This window comes from Daphnia carinata, chromosome 7 (genome assembly GCF_022539665.2).
Source record: "Daphnia carinata strain CSIRO-1 chromosome 7, CSIRO_AGI_Dcar_HiC_V3, whole genome shotgun sequence".
Lineage (NCBI taxonomy): Eukaryota > Metazoa > Arthropoda > Branchiopoda > Diplostraca > Daphniidae > Daphnia > Daphnia carinata.
Window position 1 is genome coordinate 7,948,502 of NC_081337.1, and position 17,296 is coordinate 7,965,797.

The 17,296-nt window shown below is 38.2% G+C and overlaps 3 protein-coding genes and 3 long non-coding RNA genes across 6 annotated transcripts; 4 read left to right on the top strand and 2 right to left on the bottom strand.

Annotated features, from left to right (window-relative positions):
• Window positions 1–1,878: 1,878 nt before the first annotated feature.
• On the top strand, window positions 1,879–3,686 carry LOC130686591 (uncharacterized). Its single transcript, XR_008999931.2, has 2 exons — window positions 1,879–2,090; window positions 3,487–3,686. It is a non-coding gene; the product is annotated as an uncharacterized LOC130686591 (long non-coding RNA).
• Window positions 3,687–4,306: 620 nt separating this feature from the next.
• On the top strand, window positions 4,307–5,176 carry LOC130686603 (uncharacterized). The gene is made up of 3 exons (XR_008999939.2): window positions 4,307–4,654; window positions 4,806–5,000; window positions 5,062–5,176. It is a non-coding gene; the product is annotated as an uncharacterized LOC130686603 (long non-coding RNA).
• A 114-nt stretch (window positions 5,177–5,290) lies between these two features.
• On the top strand, window positions 5,291–6,493 carry LOC130686570 (uncharacterized). Its single transcript, XR_008999925.2, has 4 exons — window positions 5,291–5,506; window positions 5,654–5,834; window positions 5,916–6,042; window positions 6,109–6,493. It is a non-coding gene; the product is annotated as an uncharacterized LOC130686570 (long non-coding RNA).
• Window positions 5,918–7,076, bottom strand: LOC130686555 (uncharacterized). Its single transcript, XM_057509675.1, has 3 exons — window positions 6,930–7,076; window positions 6,548–6,858; window positions 5,918–6,491 (listed from the first exon to the last, which is right to left on the bottom strand). Exons 1-3 carry the CDS (start codon window positions 7,074–7,076, stop codon window positions 6,077–6,079), a joined length of 873 nt encoding a protein of 290 aa, XP_057365658.1. The 3' UTR covers window positions 5,918–6,076.
• Window positions 7,077–10,619: 3,543 nt separating this feature from the next.
• On the bottom strand, window positions 10,620–13,306 carry LOC130686480 (protein arginine N-methyltransferase 7-like). The gene is made up of 8 exons (XM_057509625.2): window positions 13,085–13,306; window positions 12,873–13,022; window positions 12,585–12,806; window positions 12,298–12,527; window positions 12,073–12,242; window positions 11,535–12,016; window positions 11,153–11,392; window positions 10,620–11,082 (listed from the first exon to the last, which is right to left on the bottom strand). The coding sequence occupies exons 1-8, from the start codon at window positions 13,304–13,306 to the stop codon at window positions 10,672–10,674; spliced, it is 2,127 nt and encodes a 708-aa protein (XP_057365608.1). The 3' UTR covers window positions 10,620–10,671.
• Window positions 13,307–15,023: 1,717 nt separating this feature from the next.
• LOC130686517 (dynein regulatory complex subunit 4-like) lies at window positions 15,024–17,201 on the top strand. Its single transcript, XM_057509650.2, has 8 exons — window positions 15,024–15,253; window positions 15,316–15,560; window positions 15,658–15,775; window positions 15,849–16,253; window positions 16,325–16,492; window positions 16,561–16,748; window positions 16,808–16,919; window positions 16,986–17,201. Exons 1-8 carry the CDS (start codon window positions 15,203–15,205, stop codon window positions 17,199–17,201), a joined length of 1,503 nt encoding a protein of 500 aa, XP_057365633.1. The 5' UTR covers window positions 15,024–15,202.
• Window positions 17,202–17,296: the final 95 nt, after the last annotated feature.

The following is a 17,296-nucleotide window of genomic DNA, read 5'->3' on the forward strand; positions in this document are numbered from 1 at the left end:
AAACTAATGGTAAAAGCCATTCAATTCACCAGCTGTATAGCATTGAACACGACAAATGGGTAAATTCCAGCGATTTGCAGTCTTACGCTATAGAAAATCGTAAAATGTCAACCATAATTTCATCTTCATAGAGAAAAAAAGAGGATAATAAACTGTATCTAGTGTATTCTGCTTGTATCGGTTGGCCAATCTTTTTACCCATTACTGGATAAGTGGACCTTTGTATAACGACACATAAGTTTTGCTTTTTTTTTTAAATGCTGTGATGCAATAACATATAGACGTCATTGTTTCTTCATTCACATCTTTCCCAGAAAGTTCGAAATGTCTTAGGAACTTGGCTGTACTTCTGGACTGCTGTAGCATACTGGAATTGTGGCTTCTTAGAATAAATAATAGTTCTTAGAACTAATAGTTCGTACGTGTTTTACTATGCTGTTTTAATTTGACTGCAGTTCTGTATCAATTTCCCTTTCCGCAGTTCTCAAAATCTTCTGCTCACTGTGCACGTACAGAACAAATTCTTCTGCTGCAAAGGAGACCAACATTGTTATGAGATATGTGTGTACAATAACAGCATTTATTATTATATCGTCCGGTATATAGGATTTCTTTCGTATGGAAAGTGTAAGTTGTTATGGCAACAGGACTGGCTGAACTGTCAACAGCTGCGTCCATCCCTCGAGAGTCTTATCAATAGCTAACAGGTTGTGCTGCCTCCGTAAGAAATCTATAACTGCTGAGAGTTGTTTGACATCGAGGTAGAAAATCAGTGTGCTTATTTTGAGCTTATAAAAAGGGCATACGATGTTTTGGCTACACACTGGAGAAAAGCATCACAATGTACCAGAACTCAGGACTAGATAGTGTTTTCTGTGTAACAAAGATGGTACTGAATGATGGTGGCTATAACTGTTGAGCTGAATTTTTCTGAACGTTAACATATCGTTGACTGCATGAAAGCCTTTTTATGATTCTGTCTTTAGCAGGTAAAACAGACGTTTTGACTCAATTCAGCATTAATACCAGAGTAACGAACAACAAGAAATCGTAGTCTTGACACTTTCGGTTGCTCAACTGTGTGTGATTTCTGTAGACGTTGACGTCTGCTAGACGTAATGGTATTGCGTAGCTTTTTGTACTACATTAACAGTCAAATTCTAAGTGTTCTTAATAGAAAGAAAAAATTTAGTTATAATGAAGATAGCCATTGTGTGTTTTTGCACCTTTTCTGCCAGAAAGAGATCACAAGCTTGTTCATATTGTCTTAGGTTGGGAACACAAACATTTATTTTCTCGCTTTTGGCAAGCCGATGATGCAATATAACAGCATCCATGAAGATAGTCACGAAATTGATCTGTGCTGAGGAGTTAAAACATCATAAAGCATTCAGTGATACATTAGAGGAGAAGCAATGCACTATTTTCTAACTTGTGTGAGAAGAATTCTTTCTTCATTGTGTTACGCTGTAATGTAAACTAACTCAACATTAAATACTGTGGGCTTATTTTCCAGTCATTATATTTCTGACAGCCACAATGATTAATTACGACGAAACAAGGAAAAGAAGATTTGTAAAAATCAAGACTGTAATCGAATTTCTCCATCAAAATATTCAACTATTCATCAATTATTTTTTTAAAGGGTCCTAATTAGGCTTACTCATATATTTCTAAAATTCCAAACAATCTTTTGTTGGACAGTAAAGAATTTCTAATTAGAGAGTATATGTTGTCGTTTTAAAAATAGGAAAAAAAAAACAATAAAAAAAGTCTTTGTTTATTCTGTCGTCTGCCGCGACAAATTTTTTTAAAAACATCCTAGTCCTCCGAAAACATCCATTGGCTGAATTTCAAATCAAGATGGCTGCCCCCTCGGAACAATAACAAGTTGTGTTTTGTGTTTGTTCCTTTCTTTATGCTTGGATTTCTAGAAGTTACGCAGAAATGTCCGCTTTACACAGGTCCGTGTTCGGAGAAAACCTTGAGTAGTTACCGAAAAGCAAAAAGTTTGAATCTCTTGAAAGTATGCTGGTTAATTTTATTTCCGAAACTGCCATTAAGTTTCATCTGATTTGGACCGTACAGAGGTAAGTAATTAGTCATCTACTTTTGTTTAGTTATGTGGTTCAATTCTGCGGCACAGAAAGGCTAGAATGGGTTGTTAGAGAATGAACAGACCGTAAAATTAGACAAAGTTTATTTGGATCAAGTTTCGAGTGGGACAAATTGTCGTACTCAAGTCAAACTTAGTTTTCTTTCGGTTGAGAGTAAAAGATGGGTTTTGTGAATTTCTGAAAAAAGTTTTAACAATTTTTCAATGTCATAGAAACACAGATAACTCTTCTAGTGCATTTAATGGAGCAGTTTCGAAACAGGTCGTTTTATAGGCAAAAAACTGCTGATAGAATTGATTTTTAAAAAATTATCGGAGGGACTTGGGTGTTAGATAACGCCCAAAATCCCTCCGATACCGCTGCCGGCGGTCCCGCTTACCAAATAAGTAGTTCTACCAATAAAATTAAATAGTCTCCTTTTTTGCTGTTGTCAGCACGCAATTATAAATTCGTTGTTCATAGTTAAACTAGGAATTCCATAATTGGTATAAGGAGGCCTCCAAGAACAAGTTTTTCCTGTTATCAAAAGTGATAACAACTCAAGGAGTGGTCCTTTTTATGCCGATTTCGCAATTCCTTGGAAAACAAACATCACCCTATTCTAATAAATTTTTATTAAGAAATTGAATTATTTTATAAGTTAGCACAACATCCTGAAAGTTAAACTTGATTTAAACTTAATTTATTACCTCAATCCCGGTATGGACCCTGTATTGATGCTGCCTTCAAGATGGCAGGAAGTTCCGCATACAACGGGAAAAGATTCTATAGCACTTCACAGTGCATACGGCACGAAGTGTACGGATATTAGGCATGTTTTTGTAAAGTAAATAAAAATCCTCAAGTTGTCAAATTCTGTGAATTATCTCAGTAGGTTTTTTTTTTATTTTTTGTATCGTTTTGATTATCATCGTATAAATTATGAAGAGCATCACATTTATATTTGCCGGCAAAAAACGTTACTAAACACGTCGTCTTTTTTTAGAATCTGATAAATTTAGTCACATGTTTCATAACCAATTTCATGGTGATAACAAAAGGTCAACAATACAATAAGTCATAAATGAAAATTCTATCCTACATTACGGATAATGCAGTACTTGCAAACGATAAAAGTATCGATTGATTACGTTATCGCGTTTTGACATCTGTGCGCCAACTATCGGCAGTTTCATCAACTGAAAGAACAGTTGACAACAAGACACATCTGGTTATGTAGCAAATGTCTGGTCGTTACGACATCAACCGAGTGTAACGCCTAAACAGGTTATTATAATGTAGCCATCGATGTTATCTTTGATGTCTTGTCCAACTTGTGCAATTTCCAATGATATTGCCTTGCTTCTTTTTATTTTCCATTTTGACATAGATGGATCAGTACGAAAAACAACCATTTTCTTCACTTTTTCATCTAGTTGAAGTCTGAAGAGAGTGCCAAAATTTTTTTAACGTAATGTTGAAGCCATCTGCTGTATTAGTTAACTACTTACTGCGGAGTTTTGTATCTCTAGCTGGGCTGGTCGTAATGCAGAGTGGTTGTTGAATAAACTATTGACTTGAAATGTAAAATAGACTGCGTTTAAACGTCATGCAAGAAGTTTCACAGGAAAGTCATTGGTTAAATAACGCAGAGCATTACTGAAAGAATTTATTTGTACATTAACGGAGGCAAGAATAAAACGTTTCAGCAAGGCATTGTAAATACGCAATATACGGTATCTGTGTAGAACTTTTGTAAACTTTTCTGAATAAAACAAACTAATTGCTTAACTTACTCAGGTTGGATCCTATAGCGTTTTGAAAGTTAGAATCAACACGCAGATTCGAAAAACATCAGGGTTAACGGAAAGATCAAATAACAAACTATCAAAATGAGATAAATCATGTGTCTTTTGACTTCTTCACAAAGAAATACGAAACACAAATCAATGTTTTCTTAATTGCTTTGAAAATTATACATAAAAAGGGTTAAAGTTAACCGACTTGTTGCGTCATTCAAGCATGGGTGTTCTGTCGTTTGTTTTTTTGGCAGTACTTTCCACAGGCACTTGCCTGTGTTGTGCGAATTCAGGTTGAACCACTTTGTATTGAGAAGTCTCCTCTCACCAGGCAAAATCAATCAGGTCATCTGTGATTGGTCGAGAGCGATTCCAAAATGGCCGCCCCAATACGAAAAGGATGGGTAAGAATTGGCGCGCGAGATAGTCGGCTGCCAAAAAACCTTTCCCACGTCGTGTCGCGTTGAGGAAGGTCGTTCGAGTGACCCATTGCCATAACGGTTTCATTGTGTACATCCAGTACAACTATACAATCACAATACATATCAATGCGTACACAATCGAATTAGCTCCAAGAAAGTGTCATAAAGCGGCTCAAGTGATGGCGATCCACTAGACAGTTGACTGGAGAAGCTGCCATACCACTACAAAAGTTGTATCTAAATATTCGTTAAGCCAAGCAGCCGAACGAGAAATGTCTCCAGACTCAAAAGATATGTCCTAGGAATAACCACGAACAGGATCCTGCGTTTTTTTCTGGTTCGTATCTAAATCTTTGTTGGTTAAAATTCTTTACGACTTTACAATACTTGACATGATTAATGTAAGATTTTACGTAAAAAAAATGAATTTGACAAAATTAGCAATAGCGACGTCTTCTTGTTTGTGACATGATACCCTTTTGAATTAGGTAACTTGGATTGTCACATTTCAAGGACTGCGAGAAACGGGGAAAAGAAGAGGAAAAAGTGGGTTAGGTTGTTGTGATGTTTCGTCACATGTATACGTAGCCACTCGTCTAGCCTCTCTTTTAACTGCGTCTACAGGCCAACAACCTGTAGTTCTGTCATGAGATTGTTATTGTTTCACGTTTCGTAATTCTGAGGTATGACAGCTAATGGTTTATTCAGAGGTATAAAATTACAACCATTTTCTATGTTTTTCAGGTTTGTTTGCTTTTTGATGAAACAGGTTACTGAACAGCGCTTGCCATCTAGCGGTAATTTTCTGCCAGCTTGTGCAAGCAACAAATTATCCTACCGGTTTTTGAAGAAAGGGATCCTTCTTAGACTTCCATATTCAGACCAGATGTGTGTGTGGTGAAACTGGTTGTCTTTATTATTCAACAAATTTTTGTCATCCATTTGATTTTTAAATGACTTTTTCAGGGTACCTACTCAGATAAGCTAATCTGGTCTAATGGTTTCGCATTCGGTACCGTTGTGGGTTCTTGCATAACCAGAAACGAGTTTTACAAGTAGGATGGCAATTAACTGCGGACTTTGCCAAACATTTGTCCTCAAAAATAAAAAGCCCCACTGTACCCTTGTAAGTGCGACCTAGCGTGGCAGTGTATCTCTCAAGAAGTTGTCATGTGCGTCAAGCGGGCAGGTAAACGTGATGTTTCATAGTTGTAAAATATCTCGATGCTACGTGAGTCTTCAAACAATAATTTATTCCCTGTTTTGACATCATTTATAATCCTGCTTGATTGAACATCAATTAAACTGGAAGCTTGATTTTTATGTATAATTTCAGGCAGGCCCATCAGTTGGAAAATCCGGTTGAAAGGAAAAGTTAAAAGATGTTTTTCAACTTAAAAATAAACAAGAAATGAAAAGACAAATAAAGGAAAATAATATCTGTAAGAAGAAAAGAAAAAAAGAAATCGCAGCGTAGCGAAAGAAGAACGAAAAAGAACTATAAAACGAAAAATACGGTAAAATAATTGAATTTATTATACGTTTTCATTGCCGGAGAAAAATTATCTTTGATTAAATAACAAGAATTTTTGCGGCAGAGTCAACATTTAAAGGCGGAATGCGTAATTTATTTTGAAGAAAAATAGCAAATTTACAGACGCACTCATGGCCAAAGCAGAAAGTCAATGTACAGCACATTGATTTACATTTAATTCCGAACATCAGGTTAGTTTATATATTTTATTAATTTAAGGTAACTTCAAGAGGTTTTAACGGCCGGTCTTTTGCTAGACTGTTGCTGCTTCTTGGCCTGTTTCATTTTCATAGCCGTCCCTTTCATTGAAGTGATGACTTGCTTCTTGTTCTCCTCCTTGAGCCGTTTCTCCTCCTCTTCATCCACAGGTTCAACCCCATCCTTGTTTTTGTCGGCCTCGTCAACCAGATCATTTTGCTGCCGAAAAAAATCTTCATACGTAAACTTGACGCAATGGACCGAGTCACATAGCTCGAAACCGCATTGTAAGCAGGCCGGAAGCCGGATCTCCGTCACTCCTGAACGGTTTGTTCTGATTATTCGGCGTACGGAAAGGCCGCTGACAAACCCGCTAATCCTCCTAGTTCGAATCCCTCCTTCTCGTCTTGTTTTCAACCGTAATTTCTCCAATTCGACCAACCTTGAAGAAAATTATCATCGTATTAAGATTTCGCGAAACGGCAACGTATTTCATACTTGGTAAAAAACTCGTCATCCTGCTTTGAAGTGGGTCGAGCCACCGTCAGCATTTTCCAGTTAATTTCGACGGTAGCGAGATCCAGAATTCGGACGGACTGCATGGCGACAGGTATTGGATCTGGGTAAGAGTGCCCACAGTTGACGCTGATCGGATGTATCCCGGCCACAATTCGGCCTGTCTTTTGGGGTGATTTATCCCTCGCACCTCCAGTCCGAGCATATTGACGGTGAGGGGATTTGCTTTTCTGTGTCTCTTTACGACAGGTGAAGGAGTAATCCTCACCAATAATAATTTCTTCTGGCCGTACCTTTAGAATTTTTTATGAGAAAATATTTTGTACAAACTATTTGTTTTCAATTGCTAAATTGTTGCCCTTACCTTTTCAGGTTTAATGCGGAATTCGGGGATGTGAGCAAGGAGTTTTTCAAACTCCTGTTTGGTGCGAGGCCGGGCCGTAGACAGATCGAGCGCTTGCATGGCCTCTGCGCGTGGCGCCAACAGATCTTCCAACCGAAAGAGAGCCATGGCTGCGACGCAGACCAACTCATGTCTTGTTCAAGAAACCAGCTGTAGCTGACTTGATGCTGGACGACGTCTCGCCTCAGCAGCCGTCCCATCCTGCTTCGGAACATCCACAATAACAAAGGTACGTGCTGTTATTTCCATTTCCATTTTTTTTTCCTATCTTTCGCAAAATGGAGCAAACCACAATTTGGTCTGTTCCATTCAACGGCCGAGATTACTGTGTTGTACAAGGAACCTGACAGACAGGAATAACATGTTATATGGTTATCCCAACTTACCAAATACGAATGTGATAGCGAGTAACATCACGGAACCATATAAAAGTATTCCTGGCTGTCCACTATCTTGTCACGGAAAACTAGGGTTTCTCATGGATCGCGCGATCCACAGATCTATTCAAGTCTTTGTAGACAAAGGGGGCAAAAGCGATGTTCACTGAACATGTAAATAAGGTTTACATGGAATGAAACTCGCTTTTTAGTTTATCACGGACGCAAGTGAATGGCGGATCTGTTGCTCGTGTACCAGTCCTCGGAAGGAACACTGGTCGATCTCTGCTACGATTAAGTGTCGTTGGACGACTGGAGCTTCTTATAGCTAGCGACTAGGGATTTGTATACAGGTCTTGTGGGTAAAGGAAACGCGTCTGCATGTTAATCATAGACGACGAGTTGAGCAGTGTGTTGAAGCCGGAGTTGCGCTTCAGCCCTTGACCGCAGTGCCCACCCGTGTACATGTAGAGAAAACTTGCCCCTTCAGCTAAGCGCGGGCTGGCAAACGGCTGCCCTCCATCCGGAAAGGGTTAGAAAAAGAAAAAAAACGAAAAAAAAGTCTGCCTGCACACAGTGGATGGAGGGATGACTGCTTCGCGTGACTGACATATCCTTTTTTTCCTTTTTGGCTATTCTCTTTACGGTTTCCCCTTACTCTTTCCAGAATCCATATCTAGAGACATTTGATTCGGTGCTTTGGGGATGGCATACTTTTTGTATTATTTGTTTTTGGAGTCTTCACATGTAGAATTACTTTCATTCTCCTTCCTATACGATTTGCATGGGGATAAAAGATATCCCTTGGCGTTTCACGTCAGTTCCCGATCAATTGTATTCGTTTTCCGCTCTTGCATAGACACAGAAAGGGAGGCACCGTTCACGAAAAGAAAAGCACGAAGAAATCATTCCATCATTTTCAGTTTTTTCCCCCTTGCGTCGTTTCCAACACCTCGTGCGTTGTTCGAAAGCTATCACGTAGATATATTTATAGGGTAGATAATAGGCTATTTGGGCCCTTTTCGTTGATAGCATAAGTAGGAGGACGTTTGCCCACCTCCCCCCACTCGCCCTTTTTGTTTTGTTTGTCTCGAAGTTGAATAGCTCCAGCTGTTCGTTTTGTAGCATTAACTTTTTCCTTATATTTTACGCTAAACTTGAATGTGACCCAACAGTTTTATTCCATTTTTTGAACGCTATACACCATTATCCTTCCTAAACCTCGTATGCGGTATACAAGAGCGCGCCATTCAGGTTAGCGTGGATCAACGAGGCCGGCGAATAAAGCGGGCGGGAGTCTAGAGTTACCGTCTTACTTCGTAGTAAGGCAATTGACAATAGGATTATAACTACAGCAACATTCTGCTACTTTTTCGGTACTAATATTATACGATTATTGTTCTCCATGTAAAACAGAAATTTCGGCAAAAAGTTTGTTTTTATATGTTGAACATTTACATCATGCTACAAAGTTGTTTTCACTTCTTTTTTGTAGTAAGTGATGTACTGCATGTACCACAAACTTTTAGCTTGGTTTTTGTGCTTTTCCCTCTTATCGCTGGTCATCGACTTTGTTTCCTTTTAAACCCGTAACTTAAAAATGGGCGTACAGGTCGCAAGGCATTCAATCTATTACTGCGCCCGCAAAAAATTCATTAGAGATATGGCTACGAAATTGATCGTTTGAAAGCGTGCCCAGTCCAGTCAGGCGTATGATAATAACTCTTGCACCACTATGAACTGTTTAGATTGCATCTTATTGTTACATCAATACTGGTATAAAAGAACGGGAAAAAGAGAAAAAGTCTATATAGGTAGTGTTGAAAGCCAACAAAGTTAGTTAAACCTGAAAGTGATGATTGATTCTTGACTTCAGAACAGTGTGTGTGTGAACCCACGGGCATTGTTACGCTTCTAACCGGGGTGGGTGGAAAGGCTTTTCAAAGGTCTTTAATCAATGTTTGGAAAACGCAAACTGCAGTGTTATACTCACACACACACACACACGCTGGTTTAACTAACTTGATACGTGGCTAAAGGGGGTCTAGTTGGATTCCCTTTAATTTCCCCCTATCATTTCCTTCAAGCCCTACTGCCGGAAAGGCGTTCCTGTCAGGAACAGTTTTGATGAATGCCTCGCCGCAGAAAAAGAAAAAGGCGATATTACCATTTTTCTTGCGGAATCACTGTAGCCAAAAAGTGTATTTATGCTGAGCTTTTACCGTGCAACACCTTGTTAGGGGCCATGTGGTTTCGCTGCTATTGCTCTTTAGTTGGCATCGTCGTTTTGCGTTTGGTTGGCATTGATGTGGTGAGTGAACCATGAACGTTTCTTGTAAGAAGATGAGCTATTTTTTGATTTTCTTTGTCACTGCAAGCGGTGCAACAATGCTCGTAGACGCTTTGTGTAACTTGGCTCGGCACACTTCACTGGCGCAATAACAACAACACGCAAGTCAAAAGAGAAGCCGCACGCAGCCAAGAAACGAGCGGTTGAGTTCTCGAACGTTATTTTTTTGTTATTGTTGTTGTTGTTGTTCTTTTGCCAGTCTTAGTACAGCCTACTGACGTGCTTAATCTACCCAGAGAACAATTTTAAAATAATATCAACCAGCGGAAAAGCTTCGTCTCACGACTGTTTGCTACCGCTAGAAATATGCTTACTGGTTGTGCAGCGGGTTAGTGGGGAGGGAGGAAAAGCCGTCAGGGCAATCCTTCACCATGTATATTATTGATTAGACACATGAGCCCAAAAGGCGGCCAAGAGTTACGCAGACGGGTGGGTACTATCGTTGCCATGCTGCGACTCATGGCTAAGCACTCGCTTACCCTTTTCATGTTTTTATTCTTTCCTTTTCTCAACATAAATGGCGAGTTGACAAAAGAGGAACAAAAAAGTAAAAGCCACACGACAGAGAGGTTATACTTTGAATGGGTTTTGCAATGTCGAACTAAAAAAATCAAAACGGAGCCACAGTTCGTGTGTTTCGCCTCTCTGGTCTTCGTTGCGTGTGCTAAAGCACTGAGGTCTGATTTTTCCCTCCCGGAATATATTGAAAAAAGAAAAGAAAGGAAAAACTCTTTATACATATGCTTCGAGGTTTCGGCTTAGTTTTTTCCCCCGTTATTTTTTCTCGAGATTACATTTTTTTTTTTTTTTGAGAAGAAAGAACAATACACCGTATACCTGAAGTCGCAGTATTAAATTACAAACAAAACGTTTTTATTCAATTGCTAGAATAAGGCATTGCCCAATTGATTTTCTTTTTTCAAGTAAAAGCGTTTTGAACAGTGTGTATTTTTTTTTTACACAAATGCATTTCCACTTACAAAATTGAAAATTTGAATTTGAATTCATAAGTATCAGGAACAAAATTGATTTGGTAATTTAAACATTTTTCTTCTGTTGGCAAACTAACAGGATCTTTAATGAAGTAAACTGCTTGTTTGGAGTGCATGTCCCACTGAACGTTTTGACCAAGCGTGACAGGAGCAGTCGGCCCACCACTAATTACATTTGCCTCGTCCAGTTGCCAATCGATCCACAGGGCCACTCCATTAACAGTGCCAGTAACTGGTAAGTTGACCTTACCTTCCACCTCAGGAATTTCTTTGGTCATTCGGGAAAGTGTCGTCAAATCTAGCATCATTAACTGAATAGCTGGACTTAGCGCACGAGTGGGATATTCCCACAGAGGATGAGGCTCAACTTGAGAATCGCTGGTATCAATAGCACTCTGTAATCATGGTAATTTATATAGTTGATATGCAAATTAAAAGGTCAAGCAATAAATAATAGTTGTTTACCTCAATCAGGTTATCAAAAACTGTGAGATCAATTCCTTGAGTGGAGCGTACCGGGGCCCTGATTTTCCATAAATCTTTCATCTCGACGGCCATGGCGTAAAGGTACGCCTTGCCAGGTAAAATTTTTGTCACGCCATCTGCCAATAAGTGTTGCACGGTGTTTTTCCAATGTGCGAAGTAAAGATTGTGCCATGGTAGCACAGAACTCTCGAAAACGGGTTCTCCCAACACTAGATTTACCTACAAATAGTAGTAAAATGAAAAACGTTAACTGAAGCAAAGCCACTGTCTTACTATTTACAAATTGCCGAATGTCATTGCTATTTTACAATGAAGTCCATACCGGCTTTAAAAATAAAGCTTCAATATGTAACAGTCGTACCTTTAAGTCGAGTTTTCTCTTTTCAAGATCTCCATCTAGGACGGTTACTTGTTCTTCTAGGTCATTTCTTTTAACCCATGCCTCCAATACTCGACGGCAATGTGGATTTCTTTCGGCGGCATAGACTTTTCGCGCTCCTAATTTGGCCACTATCAATCCTAATAAACAGCAATCGCCCAATGTCAAGCAGACTGTATCGGAGCTGATCATTTTTTCCAACACCCTTATGTATTTTTGGTTGCGATCGTTGTCATTCAGCTGTCCTAAACGGGGACGGCTACAAGCAAGATGAACAGAGCAATCACAGGATGGACGCGGCATGGTAACGGAAGGGGACGTTTCTGTCTGTAATCCAAACCAAAGGCTATATTCGTCATGGTAACCCGTCAGGTGTAATCTCTCGCCTTCTGATTCGATAGTTATATCATCAGGTAAATAATAAATGGCTTGCATCCAATGATCCCTCCATGGTAATTCGTTTCCTGCAGGATAAACAAGCGGTTAACTTCGGAGAAGCAAATTTTTACTATTATAACACCTTCTGGATGTGCCCAGGGAGGCGCGCAACTTAAGACAATTTCGCCTGCTGAATCCATGTCCAACGTCCACCACATTAGAATGGCATGAGCTTTGCCGCTGCATTTCGCAAAGAAATTCACTGTGTTTGCGTCGTCCTTAGGAATTGGCACTTTACTGTTCCAATCAAAGCTATAATCGAAAACAAAGTTATGATAAATAATATCCTACAATTTGATTTCAGTACTTGAAGATTGGAATGGGGTCTGAAAGGATTTTGAAGTGGGTCTCCTTGAGTTGGGCAAGCTGAACATCATGCACTGCTCCATTCCCAGGGCAAATGGAAACATTTGAAGGCGGTTTTATAAAGTCAGCACCAAGTTTGATGGGCATGGACCGGTTCCATGAGGATACTAGGTGGGATTCAATCAACTGGACATAAATTGTAGCTCGTGCTGGGATGACAACTGAATCTTCCTACAAAGATGCAAAACTGATGTTAGCCTTTTATGTACTATGTATGTTTTTACTTACTGTGAGCAAGTGTTGATTAGCATGGTTGAAAGTCCCAATGGCACCTTCCCCAATCAGCTCTGTGTCAAACACTTCTGTTATTAGAACATTGGCTTTGCCTTCCATGTCTTTCTGAGGGCCAACTGTGATTTCAGTTGACCTTTTTGGAATTATTTTAATTGAATCGGCAAAACCATTGTGGGCAATAACTTCAGCTGAACATTTCACCATGGGCTGGAATGTCTGTGGATAAAAAGAAACAGGAATATTTTGTTAACTAACTTAGTACAAATGCAAAATTCAACAGACCTCACAAGCAAAGACAGCAGATGCCTGTGCCTTAACAGCCATCATTGCAAGAAGCCCAGTTCCAGTGCCAATATCCAGTACTCGAGAAGCTTTTCCTTTAATCCTGAGTATGTTTAGAGCTTTGTTCAAAGCTAAATTGTATTTAAAATTCTATATGTAAGCGAAAAATGTATCTTGAGAATTTAAAAAAAAATGTGTTTGTTTAAAACTACCCTTTCTTCGTCGTGCAACATATCGGCAAACCCAGAACGGGCGATTTCTTGAATGTAGTCATAACTTTCAGCTTGCATATCCCATTCCAAACTTCCTGTCCCTGGATTAAACTTCTGAACAAGAATACCATTATGGCTCATTTTATAACTACGTAACTGTTCGAACCAAAATTTTGTTCCAAAAAATTTAGAGATTTTAAGCGGAAACTTCAGATGAAACATGTGGGACTTTAAAACTAATCGGCGGTGTGTTCGAATGTTCGCGACATCTTACGACTAGTTCAAACACTAAAATATAGCCATCTGTTTTACAAAAAACTCGGCCTTTTTCTGCTATCGCCATATACCGATCAGATTCCTAGTTAATTCTTTAGAGACAACTTAAGATATTCTTGCCATACAAAAATATTTTTTTTAATTTATAATTTTATTTAATTAAGATATAATTAAATCTTATTTATTTTGTTCTATTCTATTTTTTAAAACACTTTCACAACGGTTTTTGCAGAAAAACTTTTTTTAAGCCCGACTAAATAAGCCAGACTTACTTATTTTTCCACGAATATTCGGTGTAATTCAAAAACGGCTAACTTGACAAGAAAACAAGTGGCATTTTCTGAATCAGCGTTAAATTTTGATTATACTGTGTAATTTCTATCGAATTCACAGAGATGTCATTTTTGGCCGATTTTGACAAAAATGGTAAGGCTATAGCCTTCTCACTTTTTCATTTTTGGCTAAATTTTAAATTTCGCTTAAAATACATGATTTCGATTCAGAATCGAGTGCTTGTCACGGAAATCAATCAATTAAACGTAAAAAACGAAAAAATAAGAAAAGTTATTTATTAAGTTTATTAGTTATTAAGGTTTGTATTACGTTTAATTCAAAATCCATAAGGCCCATTGGAAAATAAATTTGATTTCCGTGATGAGCATTCAATTATAAATCGAAATCGTGTATTTTAAGCGAAATTTAAAATCTAGCCAAAAATGAAAAAGTGAGAAGGCTATAGCCTTCCCACTTTTGTCAAAATCGGCCAAAAACGAAATCTCTTGGAACTCGATGAAACTCACTCAGTATAATGAAAATTGAACGCTGATTTCGATTCAGCTATTAGTTTTTTCCTTAACCTAGCCATTTTGAAAATAAACGATAGCAAAGGGCTGTTAGTGACACTTTTTTTACGCCGTAGGGTACTGGCGCGCTAGCGTTTTCAAAAATTCAGTGTTTTTCAAAAACGATTGACTTATTGAAAAGAAAACAATTTTTCCGGAATCAGCATCAAATTTAGAGTATATCCTGTGATTTTCACCCAATTCCAATGAGTGTCAGTTTTTGCAGGTATAAATTTTAAGCCCAACAAAATAAGCCCGACATGTGTTTTTGACGTATAATTTAAAAACTACTAAAACAATTGAAAAATTAACTTGATTTCCGTAGCAAGCATTCAATTCTGAATCGAAATCATGTATTTTAAGCCAAATTTGAAATTTGGCCAAAAATGAAAAAGTGCAAAGGCTATAGCCTTACCACTTTTGCGATTTTCGGTCAAATCGGGACATTGGCTGAAAACACTTGATTCCTACTCAAAATTGAACGACGATCACAAAAATCGGCATTGTTTTAATGTTAGACTTGTAGTTTTTGAGATAGGGCCTTAGAAATGGAAAAGTCGGGCTTATTTTGTTGGGCTCATTTTGTCGGGCTTATTTTGTCGGGCTGATTTTCAAATCCAACAATTTGCCCGTCCCAGGATTTTTATTCAGAAATGAATGATAATCACGAAAATCGAGTTTATTTTGCAATTACCCTTTTAGTGTTTGTACTAATCGTAAGATTTCGCGAACATTCAAACACCGCTGATAAGTTTTCATGTCCCAAATGTTTCATGTGAAGTTTTCGCTTAAAACCTCTAAATTTTTAGATGATCATGATTGTTTAAAGAGCGCAACTGCGAGTATATGCTTCGCAACGTATCTTAGCGACCAATCCCAAACATGCGGGTCATCGACTAGTTTATTGTTACCTGGGTTACCTAGACGCAGCAACATATCGCTTCATTATTTTCGCCTAAAATTTTAAGTTTCCAGCGGGGGATTTCTATTTTTAAAAAACATGGTGAGTAAGAATGAGATAAAAACAGCTGGGGCTAAGTCAGGAAAACCGGTAGGCTTTGATACTTTTCAGTTTAAAAACTATTAGGAACTTAAATTTAAGTACACGACTAGGCCAAAGGGAGCAAAGGTAAAAAGACCGGGAAGAAAAATGTATCTCACCGCAGCGCTTTACTGTTGGACGGACTACCAGTATCTGAGATGTCAAGAGATCAACTTCTTAATCATTTAACTCGACTTCTTGACCAGCTGGAAAAAGAACGTGAAGAACGTAATTTTTTTCAACTAGAGCGCGATCAAATTTATGGTTTTTGGAAAGTCGCAAAGGAAGAAGTCGAAGATGTACGGGCTCGCCTCAGGTGATATTTAATTATGATTCCAGCGTTAAATACTAGAAGGTTGCGAAATTTTTCTTTTCTTTCTTTTTCTTTTTATTGTTTCCTTCTCTTCTTATAGAAATAAAGAAAAGGAATTAGACGACGCTGAAGAAATAAGACAAAAAGACATATCGATCTATAAGCAGCAAATAAAATGTCTTCTTCATGAACATCAGACAACTGTAGCTGAAGCGCGGGTTTGATTGCAGTTTTTTAAAAAATACCAATTCGGAACAAAAACAATTAAATTCAAAATACATTTGAATGCAGAACGAACAACAAACAGCTTTGGAGCTAGCTCATTTAGAACATCAAGATCAAGAGCAAATACTGCGTTTAGAACAACAGCGTTTGAAAGAGGAAATCCGTCATCTAAGTCTTCAAGAGCAGCTTACAGTTGACAATATCAAAATGGAACACTCACAAGAATTGAGTGAGATGCGTAAAAACTTAGAGCAGGAAGCTAGACAACTTGAAATCAAGTACCAAAATCAGATGGATGCCCTGAGGAACGATCTAGAAAAACGGAGGAGAAACGACTTACAAAATATTGATACAAAAGATCAGCAACATTTAGCTGCACTAAAAGCTAATCACGAACAGGCAGTAATTAATTTAAAGAATTATTTTAACGACATTATTCTCAACAACATGACCTTGATCACGTCTATGAAAGTAAAATAATTTAATTAATGTTAAAAAAAAATTACTACTACTATAACTGACCTATGTACTTCAATGGACAGGAACAATTATCAGAATTCCGGATTAAAGAAGAAAGGTTGGAAAAGCAATTTCACAGGACTAGCAAGGAGATAAAGCATCTAAGGGAGAAATGCGAACAGCTGGAAAAAATAAATAAAGAGTTACGGAAAGATACAGAGAACTGGTTACATGCTAAAACTTCCCTACAAGTACCGCGATAACTTACCGTTGCTTGATACGATGACACATTCGCACTGTAAATTAACTTGCTTCGCAGGCAGCAAAAAGTCACCACAAAACGATGTCCAAACAGCTTGAAGAAGCTGTATGGCAACGTGAAGTGGCCGAGCAACGTCTAGCGCGAACAAAAACCGAACGGGACGAGTTAGAAGAAAACTTCATGGCTGCTATCTTGGAGGTGCAACAGAAAGCAAATCTAAAACAGCTTGTTCTGGAAAAGAAAATGTAAATCCGCTTAACTATGTTAAAGAGAAAAAGAAAATGATTAATAATTAAACTTGCAGGGAAACATTACAAGAATCTCTTAAATTTAAAGACATTGCATTGAAACAATTTACCTTAAATGGATCTGGCTTGAACTTGGATGCAGGAACAAATTCATCTGGAGAGACAATTGTAATATAAACTACATAACATAATTAAATTAAAAATTTATTTCAGGATTTTTTTAAATATCTGCAGTCATGCTCTTTGAGAGAGGGGAGACAACAAACAGTGGTTAAAATGAACTTTGAAGCAGGACATCATGAAGGAATGCCAGACAAATCTTTCCAGTCCTCCAATGAGAGCATACCTGCCATTGAAGAAAAATTAAGCCTACAGTCTAGTTCAATCAAATCAATTCTAGATACATCAAAATCTAAGTCAGCAGTCTTGGACGTCAAAGATGTGTTGTAACTGCTGAATTAAAACTTTAAACCGTATCTTAGAATTACAAAACAGTACCCTCCCCCCCTCAAAGCTGCCCAAGTACTACAAAAAGAGTACGCCAC

Excerpts from the sequence above, each read along its gene's own strand:
- LOC130686480 (XM_057509625.2), bottom strand. The coding sequence starts at position 13,306 with ATGTTTCATCTGAAGTTTCCGCTTAAAATCTCTAAATTTTTTGGAACA. Across the intron at positions 12,528-12,584 it reads CTAATCAACACTTGCTCACA|GAAGATTCAGTTGTCATCCC; the intron begins GTAAGTAAAAAC and ends GCATCTTTGTAG. Across the intron at positions 12,017-12,072 it reads TCCCTGGGCACATCCAGAAG|GAAACGAATTACCATGGAGG; the intron begins GTGTTATAATAG and ends TTTATCCTGCAG.
- LOC130686555 (XM_057509675.1), bottom strand. The coding sequence starts at position 7,076 with ATGGCTCTCTTTCGGTTGGAAGATCTGTTGGCGCCACGCGCAGAGGCC. Across the intron at positions 6,859-6,929 it reads TCCGCATTAAACCTGAAAAG|GTACGGCCAGAAGAAATTAT; the intron begins GTAAGGGCAACA and ends AAAATTCTAAAG. Across the intron at positions 6,492-6,547 it reads GATGACGAGTTTTTTACCAA|GTTGGTCGAATTGGAGAAAT; the intron begins GTATGAAATACG and ends ATTTTCTTCAAG.
- LOC130686517 (XM_057509650.2), top strand. The coding sequence starts at position 15,203 with ATGGTGAGTAAGAATGAGATAAAAACAGCTGGGGCTAAGTCAGGAAAA. Across the intron at positions 16,749-16,807 it reads CTTGTTCTGGAAAAGAAAAT|GGAAACATTACAAGAATCTC; the intron begins GTAAATCCGCTT and ends TTAAACTTGCAG. Across the intron at positions 16,920-16,985 it reads ATTCATCTGGAGAGACAATT|TCATGCTCTTTGAGAGAGGG; the intron begins GTAATATAAACT and ends AAATATCTGCAG.